At 39.3% G+C, this 26141-nt stretch overlaps 1 protein-coding gene across 3 annotated transcripts in view; it reads right to left on the bottom strand.

Annotated features, from left to right (window-relative positions):
• Positions 1-26141, bottom strand: part of CRACDL (CRACD like) — a 144650-nt gene that overhangs the window by 46634 nt on the left and 71875 nt on the right. For all 3 annotated transcript variants that reach the window (XM_042932036.1, XM_042932037.1, XM_042932038.1), the window contains exons 2-3: positions 19530-19609; positions 1087-1255 (exon numbers count right to left, since the gene is read on the bottom strand). In XM_042932036.1, coding sequence (XP_042787970.1) covers positions 1087-1255; positions 19530-19599 — 239 coding nt within the window. In that variant the 5' untranslated portion in view covers positions 19600-19609. The remainder of the gene's footprint in view (positions 1-1086; positions 1256-19529; positions 19610-26141) is intronic.

Here is a 26141-nt window from a genome sequence, read left to right as displayed (position 1 = left end):
CCTTGAATCTTTCCTCTTCAGTCATTTGGTGCCACCAAGTGGTCAGTGTAATTTCTACTCCTCTAAAAACAGGCAAGGAACTCTTAAGAGTGTATTATGCTAAACAAAATAAATCAGTAGGAGAAAGACAAATATCATATGATTTCACTCGTATGTGGAATTTAAGAAACACAACAGATGAACATAGGGGAAGGGAAGGAAAAATAAGATAAAAACAGAGAGGGAGGCAAACCATAAAAGACTCTTAAATACAGAGAATAAACTGAGGGTTGCTGGAGGGGAGATAGGTGGGGGGTGCTAAATGGGGATGGATCTAAAGGAGGACACTTGTTGGCATGAGCACTGGGTGTTGTTATATGTAAGTGATGAATCACTAAATTCTGCTCCTGAAACCATTATTATACCATATGTTAACTAACTTGGATTTAAATAAAAAATTTTTTTAAAGTTTGCATAGCAACTAATTTTTCCCCCTTTTATTCACAGAAATAACTGCTGGAAGCATGTGTATTATAACTATATTTTGATGAAGTACACGTTCTAAAAATAAGGATTTCTTCACTAGATTTCCCCAAATTTTCATACTTATTGGTTCTGTTATATCTAACAATACTTTTGGATGATTTTTCTAAGACTGAACAGCAAGAAACCTTCCCTCCGCCCCTCTCCTTCTAATGGAGAATTTTTAGGTCAAATAAAATAATGGTGTATATCCTAATCTTGCCACTTTAGCTGCAGGACAATGGGCAAGTTCTCCAAAATGTCTCTAAAGCTTGGTTTGCTCATTTATAAAGTGGCAGATCTGACCTCCTATCCCATAGTGGTTGCAGACTTCTAATAAATACAGCACCTGGGACATAGCAGGTACCTGTTCATGTTTTCCCCTTTCTCCATCCCTATGTAAGAAAAGACAGAAAATACAACCTCCTTGGAAGAGCTTCCAGTGGAATTCCCTTGGAAGGAAATATACTCACAAATCCAGTCAATTTTCAAGACCATGAGACAGAGTATTTGGGTCCTCCTATGCTCCCCCCAACCCCTGCTTATTGGGCCACATGTGTCTGAAGGATGGACAAGGCAACTTACTCGAGCTCATCCTCTGAGTCATAGCCCACTGGCCCTGACTCAATGGCAATGACCTCACTCTTCGCCTGACTTTGTTTCCAGGTGCTATTTCCTGTGGAAGATGGTGATTCCTTTCTCTTCTTCTTCCCGAAGAACTTCTTAAATGTTTTGAACTTGGACTTTTTCTTCCCTGTGCAGAAAGAACACATGTGAGTACTTATGAAGCATGTGCAAGGTGTGTACCAGAGAAGGGCAGAGAGCAATATTTCTGTCTGTGCATCAATTATGCACTCCTGGAAAGTTCTTTTACCACACAGAAGTACAGGAACTTCACAGAGTGCCATTTTTGCACACCTGAAAACATTCCTGATTTGTTTATTTTGGACATTTCATAAGAGAGCCAAGAAAGCTCTGGAGCATGATCACAGAATCAAACCACAAGCAATCATTCTCTCATTTGAAACCAGGTTTCTTTCTTTCTTTTTTTTTTTAAACAGATCTTTCACCTTCTTGGTTAAATTTATTCCTAAAGAGTATTTTTTTTTAATAATTTTTATTGTAGAGAGAGACATCAAGAGTGCAAGGGAGGAAGAGGAGCCGAGGAAGGGAGAGAATCTTAAGCAAGCTCCATGCTCAAGCATGGAGCCTGATGTAAGGCTCAATCCCACAACCCTGGGATCATGACCTGAGCTGAAATCAAGAGCTGGATGTTCAACCAACTAAGCCCAAGTGCCCCTAGTTTATTGTTTTTGATGCAACCACTCATTTCTTATCGCCACACAGTTGTTTTGCCCATTCTTGAATTCATATAACACATACTGTATTGCATGAGTGGAATCATACATACAGTGGAATCATCTTGAATTCATATAACACATACTGTATTGCATGAGTGGAATATACTCTTTGGTCTGGCTTCTTTCATTCCATGAACTGCTTCTGAATTTTGCGTTGATGATACATGTGTTAGTATGCATTCTTACTTTGTTGAATAATATTCCACTGTACAAACAAAAGTAAGTTTTAATATCTAAATATACATAGCCAAAAGCAAAAAGTCCTGGTGAGGTAAAGGCCATGTGATAACTCACATTATTGTTTTCCAAATAGTCTTCAACTGCTTCATTTAGCATGAACATGCACACCAGGGACAGAGGAGGGCCAGCCTCCTGGTGCTCACTGGAGTGCCCGATGCCAGGAGGAGCTAACAACTCTGGGTGAAAAAAACATGTCAAATTGTGGTGGAAACACTGAGTCCCACTCTGCCACGTTTCCTGGATTGTTAGAATTTACAACACTTTGAAACATTTCGTTATCTCTTCTCTGATGCCTCCTTTAGTCTCACCCACAAACTCTATCATCTCCAGGATCCTGTGACATCACATTCGCAGCTCAGGGACCTTTATTCCTCTCCTTCTGAATATTTATGAGAACTAACAACAGAAGGATGCAACATCAGAGATCACCAGGGTACTGTCTAACATATTCTGAACATTTGCTGAAACAATTTATTAGTTTTATAAGTAAATAATTTTGTGAGCTGAACTCCTTTTTAACTTCCCCCCTGAATGTCCCCTTAGGAAGTTTACATGATCTTGCCTTAATGTGCAGAATGACTTAGGATTACTCTAGCTGGGGTCCCTATATTACCTTAGGGGGAGCAGATCCCTGCCCAAAGGGAAATCAATCCTACATGTAGCCAAACTTTCTTAATTTCTAGTGGAAGTTTCTTTACCTTAATAATCACATAATGCTTATGTTGTTAACTGATGGTTCTCAATGACAGTTTATGATTTGGAAAGACTCTTTAAGAGTTTTCTGCATTTGCTAGGATACCATCTGACCTTTGCCTAGTTGATAAATAGGTTTGCATCCATGAAGGTCTGAATACACAGTGCAGCTTTATTACCCTATGCAGTCAAACATGGTATTTCTGGGTTAAAAATGAGCGGCTACAAAGATCCAGAAGGGAACACTCTTGTCTGAATTGCAGTGGTTGGTTAGTCAGCCATCCAACTGGGGCCTGTTCGTGTTAGGTTTGTTCACTGCTAGGCTGTTAAATTCAGTTTCTCTAGTGGGTTATAGGAACTATTTGGATTTTCTACTTCTCGAATCTGTTTTATGAAGCTACGTTTTTCTAGGAATTTGACTATTTTTTCTAAATTTTCAACTTCACTATACTGGCATATAGTTATTAATAATATCCTTATATTGTTTTAGCATCCACACCACCTGATATAAAACCTCCTTCCTCAGCTCTGGTATTAATTATTTGTGCCTCATTTTTCCTTGATGAGTTCACCACAGGTCAACTTTATTTGCCTTTTAAAAAAAAAGTTGGCTTTGTTAATTCTCTCTACTTCATGTTTATTTTTTGTTGTGTCAATTTCTGTTCTTACTCTTTCCTTCCTCCTACCGTCTTCAGGTACTGTGCTTTCTTTTTAACTTCTTGAGATGAATACTTAGCTAATTAATTTTTAGGCTTTTTGTTTTTATATTTAAGGCATTTATTTATTTTATTAAGGCATTTTATATTTAAGGCACATTTAAGGCAATATATCTCCCCCTAAACCTTGTTTAGCTGCATCCACATGTTTTGATAGATTTTCATTGTTGTTTGGTTGAAATATTTTCTAATTTCCATTATAATACCTTCTTAGACCTAGAGGTTATTTAGGAAAGTAGATCTTAATTTCCAAACCCTTGGAGATTTTCTTACTATCTTTCTGTTATTGACTTCCAGCTTAAGTGCACTGTGGTCAGAGAATTGCTCTATATTATTTGAAACCATTCAAATTTGTTGAGATTTGCTTCATGGCCTTTACCATAAATTGGTAAATGTTCCCAGTGTGCTTGAAAATCATGTATTTCTGCCAATGTTGTATACATGTCAATTAGGACAAGCCCTTTACTTTTTGTGTTGTCTAAATACGTTTCATCTTTATTAATTTTTTAAAATACATTTGTTCTATCAATTACTGATGGAAATGTATTAAAAATAACCCTCTCTTGGGGGTGCCTAGGTGGCTCAGTTGGTTAGGCATCTGACCCTTGATTTTGGCTCATGTCACAATTTCATAGTTGTGAGACTGAGCCCCACATCAGGCTCCACTCTGGGCTTGGAGCTTGCTTAAGATTCTCTCTCAACCTCTTCCCTCTGCCCCTCCTCCACTCATACTCTCTTTCAAAAAAAAAACAAGACCTACTCTGATTGCAGATTTTAGTTTTATTTAACTGTCAATTTCTTCTCCATAACTTTTAACATTACAATGAGTAGAGAAAGTTGCAATTATTATCTCGCTGGGAAACTGAACCTTTTGTGAAATGGCCCTCTTCATCTTTAGTGATGCTTTTTGCCTTAAATTTTGTTTTGACTGCTATTAACGCATCTATCCAGCTTCCTTTTTCCTAGTGTTTACAAGATACATGTTTTTCTATCCTTTTACTCTCAACTCTTCTGAATCTTTATATATAGGACTTAGAGTTGTAGAAATCCAATCTGATGATCTTTAAGTCTAACTGGAACAATTAATATAATTAGCCTACTTATACTTACTGTAATTACTGATACGTTAATAAAAACAAGACTACATCTTATGTGTTTTTTTCTTACTCTCCTTTATTGCCATCCTTTGGATTAGCTGACTTTTAAAAGTTATTCTGTTCTTCCCACTATGAGTTTGTAAGCTGTCTTTAATCTCTGTTTTTTCAGTAATTGCCCTAGAAATCATACTATGTATTCTATTATGGGACAAAACAAGGAACTTAGAATACTTTAATCCTATTTATATGTCCTATTTTGTTTTCATTTTTTAAAAAACTCTTCCATGTTCATTCAGATATATCTGTTTGTTTCTCAGTTTCCTTGCTCACCATTCCTTCTTGTATTCCAGACTTTCCATCTAGGACAATTTTCCTTTACAATCTGATTTGGAGAGGGTCTACTGATGACAAATTCAGTTTTTGTTTGTCTGAAAAAGACTTATATTTCATTCATTCCTAAAATATATTTTTCCTGGGTATAATTTTCTAGGTTGGCAGTTAGTTTTTCAAACTTATTCTTTCAATAATATTGAAAATATTATTTCACTGTTTTGTGGCTTCTGTTGTGTGGTTGAGAAGTCAGTCATCAGCTTTTTGCTTCTTTGAAGGTAATCTTTTTTTCTCACACTGATTTTCATTTTGTCTTTGATTTTCTATAATTTCACTCTGTACGGATTTTCCTTTTATGTATCCTTCTTGGGGTTTATTCAGTTTCTTGAATCTGTGGATTGAGTCATCTTTTTCTAAATCAAATCTAGAATATTCTCTGCTACTCTCTCCTCTCTTGAGACTGCTCAGATGTACATTACATCCTTTCACTTATCTCTATGCCTCTTCTCTTCTGTACCTCCCATCATTTTACCATTCTATTCTATATTCTGTATGCTTTTTAAAAATTTTTAAAGTAATCTCTACACCCTACAGGGGCTCAAACTCATAACCCTGAGATCAAGAGTTCCACATTCCACCCACTGAGCCATCCAGGCACCCCTTTTCTGTCTACTTTCTTATGATTAATCTATCCTGAGCTGATATAATCTGCTGTTAAACTCATCCAATAAATTTCTAATTGTAACAGTTATTCTTATTTCTCTTTTTAAATAGTTTTTTAAGTTTTATTTATTTTGAGAGACAGAGAGAGCAGAGGAGGGGCAGAGAGAGAGGGAAAGAGAGACTCTCAGGCAGGCTCCGTGCTGTCAGCGCAGAGCCCAATGCAGTGCTCGAACTCACGAACTATGAGATCATGACCTGAGTTGAAACCAAGAGTTAGATGCTTAACTGACTAAGCCACCCAGGCGCCCCTAGTTTTTCTTATTTCTAAAAAAATCCATTTGATGGTTTTCAAATCTGGCATATAATTTTTTAAGTTATTTTAAATATTACAAGTTAAATTTACTCTTTTTGGTACACATAGAGCTGCATAATGATCTCAAGATACAGAATTATACCATCACCCTTCAGGCTGCCCTTTTGTATCCAAACCCTTCCCTGGTCTTTAACCCCTGGAAACCACTGATATCTTCTCTGTTCCTATAGTTTTGCCTTTTCCAGAATGTCATATAGATTGATTCATACAGTATCTGTCCTTTTGATTCTGGCTTCTTTCACTCAGCACAACAATCCATGTGGTTACGTCAAGCAGTAATTTGTTCCTTATTACTACCGAGCCCTATTCCATTGTAGGGATGTACCACTTTATTTAAACATTGAGCAGTTGAAGGACATTTGGATTCATTGCAGTTTTTGGCAATTATGAATAAAGTTGGTACAGGTTTCTGTGTAAACGTAAGTTTTCATTTCTCTTAGGCAAATGCCTAAGAGCAGGATCGCTGGGTCACAGACTAAGTGTATTTAATTTGATAAGAAACTGTTGAAATATTTCCAAAAGTGGCTATACCATTTTGCATTCCCAACAGCAGTATGAGAGTTCCAGCTGCCCTGCATCCTCCAGCACTTGCTACTGTTGGATGTGTTGTTGTTTTGCTTTGCCATTCTAATAGATGTACAACAGTATCTCATTGTAGTTTTAACTTGCATTACCTAATGGCTACAGATGTTGAGCACTTTTTCATGAGCTTATTTGGCATCTGTGTATCTTCTGGTAAAGCATCCTTTAAAACCTTTGCCTATTTTTTATTTGGGTTGTTTGTTTTCCTAGTGTTCAATTTTGAGAGTTCTAAATACAAGTTGCTTGTCAAGGGTGATTTATAAATACTTCCTCCCAGCCTTGGACTTGTCTTTTCATTTTTTTTCTTTCTTTCTTTTTTTAATTTGAGAGAGAGTGTGTATATGAGCAGGGGAGAAGGGCAGAGGCAGAGGGAGATAGAGAATCTTAAGCAGGCTCCATGCTCAACATAGAGCCCAATGCAGGGCTCAATCCCACAACCCTGGGATCAGGACCTGAGTGGAAACCAAAAGTCAGACACTCAACAGAATGAGCCACTCAGGTGCCTCTGTCTTTTCGTTTTCTTTTTTTCTTCCTTCCTTCCTTCCTTCCTTCCTTCCTTCCTTCCTTCCTTCCTTCCTTCCCTCCTCTGTTTCTTTCTTTCTTTTCTTTCTTTCTTTGTAATTTTTTAAAATGTTTATTGATTTTTGAGAGAGAGAGACAGGCAGAGCACAAGTGGGGAAGGGGCAGAGAGAGGGGGAGACACAGGATCCAAAGCAAGTCTTTTCATTTTCTTAACAGGGTCTTTCATAGATAAAAATTTTTAAATTGTACTGAAGTCCAATTTAGGCATTGAAGTGTCTTAAGAACTCTTATATAATTCCAGGTCACAAATATTTTCTGTTTTCTTTGAAAGGTTTAATAGTGCTGCATTTATGCCCTTGATATATTTTAAATTAATTTTTGTATCATCTGTGAAGTAGAGGTCAAAGTTTTTTTTTTTTTTTTTTTTTTACACTGGATGTTTAATTTGCTCTAGCACCATGTTGAAAAGATAACCATGCTGAAAAAATGTTCAACCATGTTGAAAAGATAGTCCTCTTTCCCTTGAATCACTTTTGCATTTTTGTCAAAGATCAACTTACCACATTTGTATGGGTTGATTTTTGGACACTATTGTAGCTCTACACATCCATCCTTTTCATCAATATTACCACACTTGGCTTCGTTATTGTAGCTTATAAGTCTTGAAATCAGGTAATGTGAGTCCTCCAATTTTGTTCTTTTCAAAAACTGTTTTCACTATTCTGGTTATTTTGCATTTTCATGTAAATTTTGAAATCAGTTTGTCAATGTTGGAAAAATATCCTGCTGGGATTATGACTGATTCATCTTTACTCTTTCTTCTCCTCCTCATCCCTACCAGGTTATTTCAAAGCAAATCCTCCCAGATACTATTATCACTTCATCTATACGGATTTGGCTTTGTCCTAAATAAAAAAAACTCTGACTTTTCATGGAAATTAAATAAATGATCACTGGTCAATATTCTTGCTGTAGATCACTGATCTGGGTCCAGCCTTCCACAGCAGACGTAGCAACAGTATATTCTTTTTTTTTTTTTCAATATATGAAATTTATTGTCAAATTGGTTTCCATACAACACCCAGTGCTTATCCCAAAAGATGCCCTCCTCAATACCCATCACCCACCCTCCCCTCCCTCCCACCCCCCATCAACCCTCAGTTTGTTCTCAGTGTTTAAGAGTCTCTTATGCTTTGGCTCTCTCCCACTCTAACCTCTTTTTTTTTTTTTTTTTCCTTCCCCTCCTCCATGGGTTTCTGTTAAGTTTCTCAGGATCCACATAAGAGTGAAACCATATGGTATCTGTCTTTCTCTGTATGGCTTATTTCACTTAGCATCACACTCTCCAGTTCCATCCACGTTGCTACAAAGGGCCATATTTTGTTCTTTCTCATTGCCATGTAGTACTCCATTGTGTATATAAACCACAATTTCTTTATCCATTCATCAGTTGATGGACATTTAGGCTCTTTCCATAATTTGGCTATTGTTGAGAGTGCTGCTATAAACATTGGGGTACAAGTGCCCCTATGCATCAGTACTCCTGTATCCCTTGGGTAAATTCCTAGCAGTGCTATTGCTGGGTCATAGGGTAGGTCTATTTTTAATTTTCTGAGGAACCTCCACACTGCTTTCCAGAGTGGCTGCACCAATTTGCATTCCCACCAACAGTGCAAGAGGGTTCCCGTTTCTCCACATCCTCTCCAGCATCTATAGTCTCCTGATTTGTTCATTTTGGCCACTCTGACTGGCGTGAGGTGATATCTGAGTGTGGTTTTGATTTGTATTTCCCTGATGAGGACCGACGTTGAGCATCTTTTCACGTGCCTGTAGGCCATCCGGATGTCTTCTTTAGAGAAGTGTCTATTCATGTTTTCTGCCCATGTCTTCACTGGGTTGTTTTTCGGGTGTGGAGTTTGGTGAGCTCTTTATAGATTTTGGATACTAGCCCTTTGTCCGATATGTCATTTGCAAATATCTTTTCCCATTCCGTTGGTTGCCTTTTAGTTTTGTCGGTTGTTTCCTTTGCTGTGCAGAAGCTTTTTATCTTCATAAGGTCCCAGTAATTCATTTTTGCTTTTAATTCCCTTGCCTTTGGGGATGTGTCGAGTAAGAGATTGCTACGGCTGAGGTCAGAGAGGTCTTTTCCTGCTTTCTCCTCTAGGGTTTTGATGGTTTCCTGTCTCACATTCAGGTCCTTTATCCATTTTGAGTTTATTTTTGTGAGTGGTGTGAGAAAGTGGTCTAGTTTCAACCTTCTGCATGTTGCTGTCCAGTTCTCCCAGCACCATTTGTTAAAGAGACTGTCTTTTTTCCATTGGATGTCCTTTCCTGCTTTGTCAAAGATTAGTTGGCCAACGTTTGTGGGTCTAGTTCTGGGGTTTCTATTCTATTCCATTGGTCTATGTGTCTGTTTTTGTGCCAATACCATGCTGTCTTGATGATTACAGCTTTGTAGTAGAGGCTAAAGTCTGGGATTGTGATGCCTCCCGCGTTGGTTTTCTTCTTCAATAGTACTTTGGCTATTCGGGGTCTTTTGTGGTTCCATACAAATTTTAGGATTGCTTGTCCTATCTTTGAGAAGAATGCTGGTGCAATTTTGATTGGGATTGCATTGAATGTGTAGATAGCTTTGGGTAGTATTGACATTTTGACAATATTTATTCTTCCAATCCATGAGCAGGGAATGTCTTTCCATTTCTTTATATCTTCTTCAATTACCTTCATAAGCTTTCTATAGTTTTCAGCATACAGATCTTTTACATCTTTGGTTAGATTTATTCCTAGGTATTTTATGCTTCTTGGTGCAATTGTGAATGGGATCAGTTTCTTTATTTGTCTTTCTGTTGCTTCATTGTTAGTGTATAAGAATGCAACTGATTTCTGTACATTGATTTTGTATCCTGCAACTTTGCTGAATTCATGTATCAGTTCTAGCAGACTTTTGGTGGAGTCTATCGGATTTTCCATGTATAGTATCATGTCATCTGCAAAAAGTGAAAGCTTGACTTCATCTTTGCCAGTTTTGATGCCTTTGATTTCCTTTTGTTGTCTGATTGCTGATGCTAGAACTTCCAACACTATATTAAACAGCAGCGGTGACAGTGGGCATCCCTGTCGTGTTCCTGATCTCAGAGAAAAAGCTCTCAGTTTTTCCCCACTGAGGATGATGTTAGCTGTGGGCTTTTCATAAATGGCTTTTATGATGTTTAAGTATGTTCCTTCTATCCCGACTTTCTCAAGGGTTTTTATTAAGAAAGGGTGCTGGATTTTGTCAAAGGCCTTTTCTGCATCGATTGACAGGATCATATGGTTCTTATCTTTTCTTTTATTAATGTGATGTATCACGTTGATTGATTTGTGAATGTTGAACCAGCCCTGCATCCCAGGAATGAATCCCACTTGATCATGGTGAATAATTCTTTTTATAAGCTGTTGAATTCGATTTGCTAGTATCTTATTGAGAATTTTTGCATCCATATTCATCAGGGATATTGGCCTGTAGTTCTCTTTTTTTACTGGGTCTCTGGTTTAGGAATCAAAGTAATACTGGCTTCATAGAATGAGTCTGGAAGTTTTCCTTCCCTTTCTGTTTCTTGGAATAGCTTGAGAAGGATAGGTATTATCTCTGCTTTAAATGTCTGGTAGAACTCCCCTGGGAAGCCATCTGGTCCTGGACTCTTATTTGTTGGGAGATTTTTGATAACCGATTCAATTTCTTCGCTGGTTATGGGTCTGTTCAAGCTTTCTATTTCCTCCTGATTGAGTTTTGGAAGAGTGTGGGTGTTTAGGAATTTGTCCATTTCTTCCAGGTTGTCCAATTTGTTGGCATATAATTTTTCATAGTATTCCCTGATAATTGCTTGTATTTCTGAGGGGTTGGTTGTAATAATTCCATTTTCATTCATGATTTTATCTATTTGGGTCATCTCCCTTTTCTTTTTTGAGAAGCCTGGCTAGAGGTTTATCAATTTTATTTTTTCAAAAAACCAACTCTTGGTTTCACTGATCTGCTCTACAGTTTTTTTAGATTCTATATTGTTTATTTCTGCTCTGATCTTTATGATTTCTCTTCTTCTGCTGGGTTTAGGCTGCCTTTGCTGTTCTGCTTCTATTTCCTTTAGGTGTGCTGTTAGATTTTGTATTTGGGATTTTTCTTGTTTCTTGAGATAGGTCTGGATTGCAATGTATTTTCCTCTCAGGACTGCCTTCGCTGCCTCCCAAAGCGTTTGGATTGTTGTATTTTCATTTTTGTTTGTTTCCATATATTTTTTAATTTCTTCTCTAATTGCCTGGTTGACCCACTCATTCTTTAGTAGGGTGTTCTTTAACCTCCATGCTTTTGGAGGTTTTCCAGACTTTTTCCTGTGGTTGATTTCAAGCTTCATAGCATTGTGGTCTGAAAGTATGCATGGTATGACTTCAATTCTTGTATACTTATGAAGGGCTGTTTTGTGACCCAGTATATGATCTATCTTGGAGAATGTTCCATGTGCACTCGAGAAGAAAGTATATTCTGTTGCTTTGGGATGCAGAGTTCTAAATATATCTGTCAAGTCCATCTGATCCAATGTATCATTCAGGGCCCTTGTTTCTTTATTGACCGTGTGTCTAGATGATCTATCCATTGTTTTAAGTGGGGTGTTAAAGTCCCCTGCAATTACCACATTCTTATCAATAAGGTTGCTTATGTTTATGAGTAATTGTTTTATATATTTGGGGGTTCCGGTATTCGGCGCATAGACATTTATAATTGTTAGCTCTTCCTGGTGGATAGACCCTGTGATTATTATATAATGCCCTTCTTCATCTCTTATTACAGCCTTTAGTTTAAAGTCTAGTTTGTCTGATAGAAGTATGGCTACTCCAGCTTTCTTTTGGCTTCCAGTAGCATGATAAATAGTTCTCCATCCCCTCACTCTCAATCTATAGGTGTCCTCAGATCTAAAATGAGTCTCTTGTAGACAGCAAATAGATGGGTCTTGTTTTTTTATCCATTCTGATACCCTATGTCTTTTGGTTGGCGCATTTAATCCATTTACATTCAGTGTTATTATAGAAAGATACGGGTTTAGAGTCATTGTGATGTCTGTATGATTTATGCTTGTAGTGATGTCTCTGGTACTTTGTCTCACAGGATCCCCCTTAGGATCTCTTGTAGGGCTGGTTTAGTGGTGACAAATTCCTTCAGTTTTTGTTTGTTTGGGAAGACCTTTACCTCTCCTTCTATTCTAAATGACAGACTTGCTGGATAAAGGATTCTCGGCTGCATATTTTTTCTGTTTAGCACACTGAAGATATCGTGCCAATCCTTTCTGGCCTGCCAAGTTTCAAAGGAGAGATCCGTTACGAGTCTTATAGGTCTCCCTTTATATGTGAGGGCACGTTTATCCCTTGCTGCTTTCAGAATTTTCTCTTTATCCTTGTATTTTGCCAGTTTCACTCTGATATGTCGTGCAGATTGATTCAAGTTACGTCTGAAGGGAGTTCTCTGTGCCTCTTGGATTTCAATGCCTTTTTCCTTCCCCAGTTCAGGGAAGTTCTCAGCTATTATTTCTTCAAGTACCCCTTCAGCACCTTTCCCTCTCTCTTCCTCCTCTGGGATACCAATTATGCGTATATTATTTCTTTTTAGTGTATCACTTAGTTCTCTAATTTTCCCTCATACTCCTGGATTTTTTATCTCTCTTTTTCTCAGCTTCCTCTTTTTCCATAACTTTATCTTCTAGTTCACCTATTCTCTCCTCTGCCTCTTCAATCTGTGCCATCGTGTTTCCATTTTGTTTTGCATTTCGTTTAAAGCGTTTTTCAGCTCCTCCTGACTGTTCCTTAGTCCTTGATCTCTGTAGCAAGAGATGCTCTGCTGTCCTCTATACTGTTTTCAAGCCCAGCGATTAATTTTATGACTATTATTCTAAATTCACTTTCTGTTATATTATTTAAATCCTTTTTGATCAGTTCATTAGCTGTTGTTATTTCCTGGAGATTCTTCTGAGGGGAATTCTTCCGTTTGGTCATTTTGGATAGTCACTGGAGTGGTGAGGACCTGCAGGGCACTTCCCCTCTGCTGTGGTGTATAACTGGAGTTGGTGGGCGGAGCCGCAGTCAGACCTGATGTCTGCCCCCAGCCCACCCCTGGGGCCACAGTCAGACTGGTGTGTGCCTTCTCTTCCCCTCTCCTAGGGGCGGGATTCACTGTGGGGTGGCGTGGCTCGTCTGGGCTACTTGCACACTGCCAGGCTTGTGGTGCTGGGGATGTGGCGTATTAGCTGGGGTGGGCAGGCAAGGTGCACGGGGGCAGGAGGGGCAGGCTTAGCTCACTTCTCCTTAGGTGATCCACTTCAGGAGGGGCCCTGTGGCAGCGGGAGGGAGTCAGACCCGCTGCTGGAGGGGTGGCTCCGCAGAAGCATAGCGTTGGGTGTTTGCGAGGAGCAAGCAACTTCCCTGGCAGGGACTGGTTCCCTTTGGGATTTTGGCTGGGGGATGGGCAAGGGAGGTGGCGATGGAGAGCGCCTTTGTTCCCCGCCAAACTGAGCTCTGTCATCCCGGGGCTCAGCAACTCTCCCTCCCGTTGTCCTCCAGCCTTCCTGCTTTCTCAGCAGAGCTGTTAACTTATGACCTCCCAGACGCTAAGTCGCGATTGCTGTCAGAACACACTCCGTCCGCCCCTCCGCTTTTGCCAGCCAGACTCGGGGGCTCTGCTTGGCCGGCAGGCTGCCCCTCCGCCCCGGCTCCCTCCCGCCAGTCCGTGGAGCACGCACCGCCTCGCCGCCCTTCCTACCCTCTTCCGTGGGCCTCTCGTCTGCGTCTGCGCTTGGCTCCGGAGACTCCGTTCTGCTAATCCTCTGGCGGTTTTCTGGGTTATTTAGGCAGGTGTAGGTGGAATCTAAGTGATCAGCAGGACGCGCGGTGAGCCCAGCGTCCTCCTACGCCGCCATCTTCCTATCAACCAGCAACAGTATATTCTACCCCACATGTACTAACACACCATTCTGCAGCTCAATGGGGGGAGAACTGACCTTTTAGCAACACAACCGTCCAATCTGTAAATGTAGTTTTAGTCCGTTCAGGCTGCTCTAATAAAGTACCATAGACTGGGTGGCTTATGAGTGACAGAAATTCATTGCTCACTGTTCTGGAAGCTAGAAGTTTGAGATCAGGGAGGCACCACGGTGGGCTTCTTTTGGGGCTCTCTTATAGGTTGCTGATTACAACTTCTCACTGTGTCTGTAAGTGGCAGAAAGAAAGCAAGTAGCTCTCTGGTCTCTTCTGATAAGGGTACCAATTCCATTCTTGAGGGTTCCACCCTCATGACCTAATTACCTCCCAAAGGCCCCACCCTCCTAATATCATCACATGGTGGTATTCGGATTTTAACATGAATGTGGGGACACAAGTATTCAGTCCACAACACATAATATACCACTCCACGTATTTAGGTCTTTGTTGACCTAGGTCTTTCTTTAAACAATTTTTTTTTTTCAGTACACAGGTCCTGCATACATGTTGTTAGATATGTACCTAAGTATTTATTTTTGTTTGTGCTATTGTAAATTGTACTTTTAAAAATTTCAGTTTTATAATTTTTCACTGCTAGTTATACAGAAATACAATTGATATTTGTATATTGACCTGTATCTTGCAATCTTGCTAACCTTGCTTAAGAGATCTAAGTACTTTTTTGATATTTTGTATAATCATGTCATCTGCAAATAAAGATAATTTCACTTCTTCCTTCTATCTGTATCCCTTTTACTTATCTCCCTTAGAGCACTGGCTGAGTGTTATGACACTTTTTCATAGTTCTCTGTTCCTTCCAAATATTTTCAAGCTTTTTAAAATTATCTTTAAACATAGTTACTATGCACAATTGCTTTATAGCATATATTTGATCATTCTGGTATTTGATTCTTTTGTGTATCTTTTATGTTTCTCTTGTTTCTGCTGTGTATTTTTTTATTAAAAATTTTATCCATTTATTTTGAGACAGAGACAGCATGAGTGGGGAAGGGGCAGAGAGAGAGGGAGAGAAAGAATCCCAAGCAGACTCCATACTGCCAGTGCAGAGCCTGATGTGGGGCCCGAACTCACAAACCGCAAGATCATGACCTGGGCTGAAACCAAAAGTTGGACACAACCAAGTGAGCCATCCAGGCACCCCGTTTCTCCTGTGTGCCAGTTTGTTAGGGCTGTTGTCACAAAATAGAACAAACTGAGCAGCTTAAACAACAGAGGTGTATTGCCTCTCAGATCTGGAGGCTAGAAGTTTGAGATTAAGGTGTTATTGGCATGGTTGCTTCCTTGAAAGGGCCGTGACATCTATTCCATCCTCTAACTTCTGGTGGTTTGCTGGCAATTTTTGACATTCCATGTCCTGTAGATGCCACCACCCTGATATGACTTCATCTTCATATGGTGTTCTCCTTGTGTGCGTGTCTATGTTCATATTTCCTCTTTTGATAACAGCATCAGTCACAGGTTAGGGGCCCACCATATTCCAGTATAACCTTTTCTTAACTAACTCCATCTGCAATGACCCAACTTCCAAATAAGGTCATATTCTGAGGTGCCAGGGGTCAGGACTTCAATATATGACTTTTGGGGAGACCTAATTAAACCTAGAACATGTTGCTTCTCATTCATGGTGCCCTATGGCTTTATATATGTGGTTATCACTGACTGTGTTTGTCATGGAACTTTTTGAAAATATTATTTTCTGTAATATTTTGAAGTCTAGGTAGAGGTACTTTTCTTCAAAAAAGATTGTCTGATTCGACAAGGTACCTATAGTCACATCCAGTCTAGGAATATTAGCCAAGTTCAAGGGTTGAGATTCTCTAAATTACCTAAGTGATACAAACTCAAGCTACAAATCCATAAAGAGGTGCTTTACCTCTTATTCACACTTACTCTGATTTTATTGCTCCTTGGGCTCCCACCTTCGAGTCAAGAGGGTCTTCTGTTAGACAGCCCACCTTGTACAGACATGTACTTTGATATCTGACCCTTTCTCTCATCTACCACTCCATGAAGACATGAAAATGAAATTCAAAATTTCCAAGATTGATCAATGATCTGAGGGCAAAAGTGGTTTCTATGACCGCTTATCTCTGCAGATCACCATTTCTCTTTCAATTCTGGCTATCTTATTTCTTACTTTTAAAAAGATTTTTAAGAGGTAAATGGTCTTACCTAGAGTTTTTTCTCATTTTTTTCATCATGGTAAGTGATAAATTTTTTCTCATTTTATTTTTTTTTTCCATCATGATACTCTTTTATCCACATCCCCTATTTCCCCCATCCCCTCTCCCACTTTCCCTCTGGTAACCATCAAATTGTTCTCTATAGTTAAGAGTCTGATTCTTGGTTTGTCTCTCTCTTTTTTCCCCCTTTACTCATTTGTATTGTTAATTAAATTCCACAAATGAGTGAGATCACACGATTATTTGTCTTTCTCCGTCTTATTACACTTAGCATTATACTCTCTAGCTCTATCCATGTTGTTGCAAATGGCAAGATTCCATTCTTTTTTATGGCTGAAAAACAGTCCACTGTATGTATGTGTGTGTGTGTGTGTGTGTGTGTGTGTGTACATATGTGTGTATATGTGTGTGTGTGTGTGTACCACTTTTTCTTCATCTACTCATCTATTGATGAACACACTTCAGCTGCTTCCATAGTTTGTGTATTTCAAATAATGCTACAATGAACATAGGGGTGCATGTATCCCTTTGAGTTAGTGTTTTTGTGTTTTGGGAGTAAATATCCAATAGTGTGATTTCTGGATTGTAGGATAGTTCTATTTTTAATTTTTTGAGGAAGCTCCATACTGTTTTCTGCAATGGCTGCACCAATCTGCATTCCCACAAACAATGCAAGAAGATTCTTTTTTCTCTACATCTTCACCAACACCTGTTGTTTCTTGTGTTGTTGATTTTAACCATTCTGATAGTTGTGAAGTGATATCTCATTGTAGTTTTGGTGGGCATTTCCTTGATGATGAGTGATGCTGAGCATCTTTTCATGTGTCTGTTGGCCATCTGTATGTCTTCTTTAGAGAAATATCTATTCATGTCTTCTGTCCATTTTTTAACTGGATTATTTGTTTTGTGAATATTGAGTTGTATCAGTTCTTTACATATTTTGGATACTAATATTTTATCAGATATGTCATTTGCAAATATCTTCTCCCATTCAGTAGGTTGCTTTTTAGTTTTGGACTAAAGGAAAGGACTATTTCCTTTGCTGTGCAGAAAATTTTTATTTTGATGTAGTATCAATAGTTCATTTTTGCCTTTATTTCCCTTGCCTCAGAAGACATTTCTAGAAAAATGTCAGAGAGATTACTGCCTATGCTTGCTTCAAGAATTTTTGTGTTTTCAGGCCTCACATTTAGGTCCTTAATTCATTTGGAGTTTATTTTTTTTTAATTTTATGATTTTTTTTAGTTTATTTTTGTATATGTGAAAGAAAGTGATTCAGTTTCATTCTTTTGCATGTGGCTATCCAGTTTTCCCAACCTCATTTGTTGAAGCTTATCTAGAATTTCAAATTTTAAATGGGAAGGAGTTGACCTGAATAACTTAACTTACTATTGTTCAGAAAAAAAGAATATTTAATTTCTCTCTTTCTTTTTAAAAATTGATTGTAGGGGTACCTGGGTGGCTCAGTCAGTTAAGAGTCTGACTTCAGTTCAGGTTATGATCTTGCAGTCCATGAGTTCGAGCCCCACGTCGGGCCCTGCGCTGACAGCTCAGAGCCTGAACCCTGCTTCGGATTCTGTGTCTCCCTCTCTCTCTGCCCCTCCCCCATTCATGCTCTGTCTCTCTCTCTCTCTCTCAAAAGTAAAATAAACATTTTTAAAAAATTTATCAAAGGGGCACCTCGGTGGCTCAGTTGGTTAAGCGTCTGACTTCAGCTCAAGTCATGATCTCAAGGTTCGTGGGTTCGAACCCCATATCAGGCTCTGTGCTGACAGCTCAGAGCCTGGAGCCTGCTTTGGATTCTGTGTCTCCCTCTCCCTCTGCCCCTTCCCTGCTCACACTCTGTCTCTCAAAAATGAATAAATGTTAAAAAAAATTTTTTTAAACCTGATTCTTCATGGTAGCCTCCATAACCATCCCAAACTAGCATTTATGGAGGTTGTTTCAGACTAATGACTAATGAAATGCTTCTTCAAAGAGTATTTTTTGTTTAAAATCAGAAATAATTCAGTATCCTGTAATATGAGAAATTTTGAAATTCCATTTTCTCTCTCAGGATTTTTATTTTTTTATTTTTATTTGAGAGAGAGAGAGAGAGAGTGAGAGAGATGGGCAAAGGGACAGAGAGAGAGAATCCTAAGCAGACTCCATGTTCAGCACAGAGCCTGATGTGGGGCTCTATCCCACAAACCTGGAATCAAGACCTACGCATCCAAGCTCAGACCTAAGCCAAAATCAAGAGCCAGATGCTCAACTGACTGAACCACCCAGGTGCCTCCATCAGAGTTAATTTTTAAAACCTCACCTTATATTTAGGCTTATTTGGTGTCTACCAAAATGTGACAGAGGAAAAGTAGTTCTAATATGGAATAATAAGGAAAATCTACCTATAATATATGAAATAGACTCTTTAATGAAATTAGTATTTGAAGCTAAGGGTTAGCATCTAGGATTTAATATTATTGGAAGCTGTTCCCACTAAAGTACAACAAAGAAAATCACTACTAGCATTTTAACTTTATTTTTACTTTTTAGCATTTTAACTTTAAACAAGAAAGTGATGGAGATCTTTGTTACTGAGATAAGGGGAGTATAAATGGCTAACCTAAGAAGAAGGTACATTGTGGGGAGATCAAAATTTTTAAGGTCAATTTTGCAACTCTGTCTAGACAAATAGCAATTTATAGAAAACAGTGAACCAATTACCTAATCAGGTAACACCGAGAACATGTAATGAGATGACGGAATTTGGCTTGGTAGGGAGCCTGGTATTTAGCTTGGTAGGGGGTATAATAATGTTCTCTGAAGGAGAATCAAAGCCATGAAAGAGAGACAGCAAAGGCTCTGTCTTGATAATATTATTTCTTCTGCATGATCAGGCCATATCATGCTTTTCCCAACATCCTACTGATTCTTTGGATGTTCTTGGATGATAAGTGACTCCATTGAATTGTTCCTCCTTGCTTTCAAGTCAGCCAAACATGGGGATGGATTTGCCTCCAGGAATGAGGAATATGACTTTAAAACCTCCCTGTGTGTGACAAAGAAGCAAAGGAGTACTGCCCTGAGTGGCCTTAAATAATCTGGATGTGCTCTCCAGTCATAGTGAAGGGTGTGGGGTGTTTGGACACATTGTGAACTGAACCCCCACTCTCCACACACAGAACCCCAAAAGCTTGGCTCCATCAGCCCCTCTCCCTGCCCCACAACCAAACATGGGTTCTTCTCAGGAGAAGTGAGGGCCTTACCCGTGCTGTCCTCCCCAAGGCCTTCTGCAGCTTCTCGAAGCTTAATGTCCATCACCCTCGTGGAGATCATATCCAGTTCACTAAAATCAAATGGAAATTCATGTTAAAAGGGACATGCTTAACAGAAGTCAACAATGAGTAAAATGGTTTTGGTGATTGCTTTTTGCCCAGGACCTCACCTGCACACACCCCATCAGAGACAGATTCCAGGGCAGAGTACAGGACAGTATAGGCCAAAACCATGCCCACAGCTCAAGATTAACAGCCACATAGGTGTTTATCTAATCACTGATCAGAGTTCATGGAAAACATTTAACTGGAAAAAATGTTTGACCAAATTATACAATGCAGATTTGATTCCTTTCCTTCAAAAAAGCTTTTTTGGAAATTGTTTTTTTCATGGGTGAAACAGATAAAGGAGATTAACAGTACACTTATCATGATGAGCACTGACCAATGTACAGAAACGTTGAATCATTACATTGTACACCTGAAACTAATATAACTCTGTACGTCAGTTATACCTTGATGTTTTTCTCTTATTCACTGTAAAAAGTACAGAGAACGAAAATCATCCATAATCCCACCTTAACCAAGGTTACTCCGATTAATGTTTGAATTTCCTTCCAATATTTTTGTCTACACAGATATGTGTGTGTACATGCACACATATACCTTGTTAGGAAGACTGACTTCCTGGTTTTCTTATATCATATCATTAAAATTCTTCATAAGTGTTAACTGTAATGGTATGAAGTATTTCCATATAAAGCTGCAACATCATCATTAATTTACATTGAGTTTCTTTTCTGAACTTTTTATTATGAGAAATCTCAAACAGATACAAAAATACAGAGAATATATAATGAACTTAACATATTGTCACTCTTGTTTCATTTTTACACCTTCTCCCCCTCCCACTCCCACAAGGTTATTTCAAAACAAATCATCCCAGATATTATTATCATTTCATCCACATAGTTCCATGGTTTCTTCCTAAATTAAAAAGCCCTGACTCTTCATGGAAATAAAATTCAAGCTGTGTCCCTGCCTCTTTCATAGTTGACTTTAAAACAGTGTCCTCTACCCCACACATACTAACTCACCATTTATATATGGAAAGCTATTTCTTATTGGCAGTTACTATGAATCCTCAGACTTTAAAAGGGGGCTCAAATATCTAACTAACCAATTAACATTTAGCACTTGTACACAGCGCGTAATGAGAAATAATAGGAGAAATACAAAGAAAATATTTAACAGAGCAAAGGACTCGTTGGTTTTTGCCAGAGTTGGGTCTAACATTTAGGTCTTTAATAATAATGCCAAAATGTCCATCTTCTGACCAGCCAATTCCTGAAAAGGTGAACAAAGCTCCACTGGCTTTGTTTCTTAGTTTGCATATAATTTAGCTCCCTAAAAATATCTGGTCAACAGAATCAAGGGAAAAAAACCCACATGATCACCTCAATTGATCCAGAAAAAATATCTGACAAAATTCAACACCCTTTCATGATAAAAATACTAAGAACAAAACAAAACAAACAAACAAAAAACAAACCCAGGAATAGAAGGAAACTCAACATAATAAAGGCCACATGTGACAAACCCACAATGAACATTATCCTCACCAGCGAAAAACTGAAAGCTTTTCCTCTAAGATCAGGAACAAGACAAGAGTCCTCTCACCACTTCTATTCAACACAGTACTAGAAGTTCTAGCCAGGGAGATTAGGCAAGAAAAAGAACTAGAAAGCATCCAAATTGAAAAGGAAGAAATAAAGTTAAGTAAGTCTATTCACAGATGACATGATCTTATATGTAGAAAACCCTGAAGACTGCCCCTCCCCCATACAAAAAACTGTGAGAACAAACTGAGGGTTGATGGGGGGTTGTGGGGGGGAGGGTGGGTGATGGGTATTGAGGAGGGCACCTTTTGGGATGAGCACTGGGTGTTGTATGGAAACCAATTTGATAACAAATTTCATATTAAAAAACTGTTCGAACAAATAAATGAATTCAGAAAAGTTGCAGGACACAAAATGAACACATAAAAATCAGTTGTTTCTGTACACGGACAATGAACAATCTGAAAAGGAAATTAAGAAAACAATTCTATTTACAATAGCATCAAAAAGAATAAAATACTCAGGAATAAACTTAACCAAGGAGACAAAAGACTTGTACAGTAAAAACTATACACAGTTGTTGAAAGAAATTAAAGAAGATACAAAAAAAAAAAAAAAAGGAAAGCTATCTCATGTTCATGGATCAACAGACTTAATTGTTACGATGTCCCCAAAGCAGTCTACAGATGCAATGCAACTCCTAGCAAACTTCCTGATCCCATAATGTCCTGCTGTTCTCTGATACTATGATGGGAGCAGGGGGAAGAAGCTACCACGGCATTTGAAAGAAGAGGCAGCAGAGAAGGAAAAGCAGGAAAATGTCAGAAGTAGTAAGGAGAGTGAAAATGGTAAGAGTTGCTTAAAAGTAGCCAATGATTACCCTTGGTGCCATTGTTAAGGCTGCCACTGAACTGGAAAATACAAGAGCAAGAGCTTTCTACTGCTTGAATTTGGAGTTAACCACAACAATTGTAATTAATTATCAAGCATGTAGTGTATCATTTGAGTTACTTCATTTAATCCCCAGGAATCTTTAGTATTCACATTTTGGGATTGAGAACATATATCAAATAAGCATATTAACTGGTTTAAAGTAGCAAAGCAGTATACACCAACCTGTATACTCGTGTGACTGTTCATCCACCAGGGGCAGACACTTTTGAGGCCTGGGGACACAGTGACAGGTGAGATCGATGTGCTCCCTGCCTGTTGCAGGTGCTGACCCACTGAAGGGGAGAGTCCTGAGCTGTCCTCTGAGGGGCTTATAGGAAGCTAGGAAATCCAAAGGACACGAGTATCCACCTGAAATGGCTCTGTCAAGCAGCTCCTGTGCAGGAACATGCCAGGGCCCAGAAGCTAAAGGGGCCTCAGGAGACCATCCTCTGGGTCTTAGTTTGGGGGGAAGGGGTTTGAGGCTGTCATTATATGTCTACTGTCACTCTTGAGAAGTCATGATGTGCAGGTTTATGTGAGAGTGCGTGCACATGCCCCACGGGTTGGGGTACAGAAGGGCGCCACATCCCACTGAGTGTGGAGCAGATCTAGATGCTCACACTTGCTTGTGCGTGGCTTGAACAATGTGGCTGTGATGAAGTGACACAGGGCAGAGGTTCAGGAGTAGGTGGGAGGGGAGAGGCCCAAGAGAATGACCCAGTCCTCACCCTGCTGTAAGGCACATCCTGGTGGGGCCCAGATACAGACAGCACTACCTGATGCCAAGGCTGCTAATGGACTGATGGAGGCAAAAGTCACTCCACAGATGAAGGGACCACATGGGAATCAGGCTCACCTCACATGAGGAGTTTTAAAACCTGCTCATTTTTTCTGTTCCAAACATCTTCAAACCAATAAGAATACAATATAGTACAGAGGAAAAGGGCAAAGCCTGGGACATTAGGCAGTCCTGGGGTTGAAGCCTCACTCTACCACATACCAGTGCTGAGCCTCAGTTTTCTTATATACAAAATGGGGATAGTAATACTTTAATTAAATGGACTGAGAACACAGCACACACAAGTCCTTGCTGAGAACAGCTGTCAGTTTCTGAAGCTTGTTCCTCACTGCATGCTTATGTAAGTCTTTGCATAAATGTACATAAGAGCACACACAACCAGCACATCTGGTAGCAGGTGAGTTCGATTCTGTCTCACGAAGATAGTCTCCTTATGCAAGTAGCTCATTTTAGAGCCAACTTTATCAGCCAAAGATCCTGGATTCCCAGATGACACCTGTGCTTCCCAAAGTCCTGTAGCCTGAAGGACCGTGTACAGCAAGGTGAATCAAACCACTGCCAGGTAACTGGTAAGAACACATTCCAGGCCACAGAGGAATGTCTGCCCTCTGAGACTGTGGAGTGTGCAGACCTAGGACATCCTCTTCATTGACACTCCAGGGGGAAACATTCCACAACCGTCACCATGGAATGTCTTCTCTACTCGGCCCAAGGACTTGCCCTTCTAAACACACAACCTCCCCCACCCTCCCTGTAAAATTCAATGACAAGCCAGAAGAAGGAAAACCATAATGAGAAAGGCAATGTGGCAAACACCCCATAACTCCCAGCACCCCTTCTGCTTGAACTCAAAGTTCAAGTCAGGTTACCCCAACACCCTCAACCTTAGCTTTTTTTTTTCTCCCTTTTAAAAAAAATGTTAATTTTAGTTAGTTAACATACAGTGCAATATTGGTTTCAAGAGCAGAATTCAGTGATTCATCACTTACAACACCCAGTGCTCTTCACAAGTGCCCTCCTTAGTACCCATCACCCATCTAAGGGTACCCATAGTACCCTTAGTACCCATCAGTCCATCTCCTACCTCCCTTCTTCCATCAACCCTCCGTTTGTTCTCAATCATTAAGAGTCTACTGTGTTTTGTTTCTCTCTCTCTCTCCTCTCCTTTTGCCTCTTCCAATATACTCATCTATTTTGTTTCTTAAATTCCACATATGATGAAATCATATTGTATCTGTCTTTCTCTGATTGACTTATTTCACTTTCACTTAGCATAGTACATTCTAGCTCTAGAAATCTAGAAGATTTCCTTCTTGGTGGCTGATTAATATTCCATTATATATATTTAAATTTATTTATTGAAATTGAAGATAGTTAGCATCGTGTAGTATTGGTTTCAGGAGTAGAACCCAGTGATTTATCACTTACATACAACACCCAGTGCTCATCCCAACAAGTGCCCCCCTTAATGCCCATCACCATCTGGCCAACCCCCCAACCCACCTCCCCTCCAGCAACTCTCAGTTTGTTCTCTGTATTTAAAAGTCTCTTATGGCTTGCCCCCTCTCTGTTATTATCTTATTTTTCTTTCCCTTCCCTTATGTTTATCTGTTTTGTTTCTCAAATTCCACATATGAATGAAATCATATATTTGTCTTTCTCTAACTTATTTCACTTAGCATAATATAATCTCTAGTTCCATCTACATTGCTGCAAATGGCAAGACTTCATTCTTTTTCATTGCTGAGTAGTATTCCATTGCGTGTGTATCCATACAGGTGTGTGTGTCTATACACACACACACACACACACACACACACACACACACACACATCTTCTTTATCCATTCATCAGTCAATGGACATTTGGGCTCTTTCCATAATTTATCTATTGTTAGTAATGCTGCTATAAACATTGGGGGCATGTGCCCCTTTGAATCAGCATTTTTGTATCCTTTGGATAAATACCTAGTAGGGCAATTGCTGGGTCATAGGGTAGTTCTAATTTTAACTTTTTAAGAAACCTCCATACTGTTTTCCAGAGTGGCTGCACCAGTTTGCATTCTTATCAACAGTGCAAAAGGGTCCCCCTTTGTCCACATCCTCACTAGCATATGTTGTTTCCTGAGTTGTTAATTTCAGCCTTTCTGACAGCCAGAAAGGAGTGGCAGAAAATATTCAATGTGTTGAATAGGAAAAATATGCAGCCAAGAATCCTTTATCCAGCAGGGCTGTCATTCAGAATAGAAGGAGAGATAAAGAGTTTCCTAGACAAACAAAAACCAAAGGAGTGCCTTACCACTAAACCAGCTCTGCAAGAAATTTTAAGGAGGGGGGGCACTCTTAGTGGAGGAAAAAATAAAAAAGAAAACCAAAGCAACAAAGACTACAAAGGACCAGAGAACATCACCAGAAACACCAACTCTATAGGTAACATAATGACACTAAATTCCTATCTTTTTTTTTTTTTCAACGTTTTTTATTTATTTTTGGGACAGAGAGAGACAGAGCATGAACGGGGGAGGGGCAGAGAGAGAGAGGGAGACACAGTATCGGAAACAGGCTCCAGGCTCTGAGCCATCAGCCCAGAGCCTGACTCGGGGCTCGAACTCACAGACCGCGAGATCGTGACCAGGCTGAAGTCGGACGCTTAACCGACTGTGCCACCCAGGCGCCCCTAAATTCATATCTTTTAATAATCACTCTGAATGTAAGTAGACTAAATGCTCCAATCAAAAGACATAGGGTATCAGAATGGGGGGAAAAAAAACAAAGATCCATCTATATGCAGCTTACAAGAGATTCATTTTAGACTTAAAGACACCTGCAGATTGAAAGTGAGGGGATGGAGAGCCACCTATCATGCTAATGGAGTCAAAAGAAAGCCAGAGTAGCCATGCTTGTATCAGACCAACTAGATTTTAAAACAAAGACTGTACCAAGAGATGAAGAAGGGCATTATATCACAATTAAGGGGTCTATCCATCAAGAAAAGTTAACAATTATAAATATTTATGCCCCCAACTTGGAAGAACCCAAATAAATATATTAATCACAAACATAAAGAAACTCTTTGATAATAGTAGGAAACTTTACTATCCCACGTACAACAATGAACAGATCAACTAAGCAGAAAATCAATAAGGTAACAATGGCTTTTTTCACATCCTAGACCAGATGGACTTAACAGATATATTAAGAACATCTCATCTTCAAGCACCAGCATACACATTCTTCTCGAGGGCACATGGAG

Source organism: Panthera leo, chromosome A3 (genome assembly GCF_018350215.1).
Source record: "Panthera leo isolate Ple1 chromosome A3, P.leo_Ple1_pat1.1, whole genome shotgun sequence".
Classification (NCBI taxonomy): domain Eukaryota; kingdom Metazoa; phylum Chordata; class Mammalia; order Carnivora; family Felidae; genus Panthera; species Panthera leo.
This window is presented reverse-complemented; position numbering and strand designations above follow the sequence as displayed.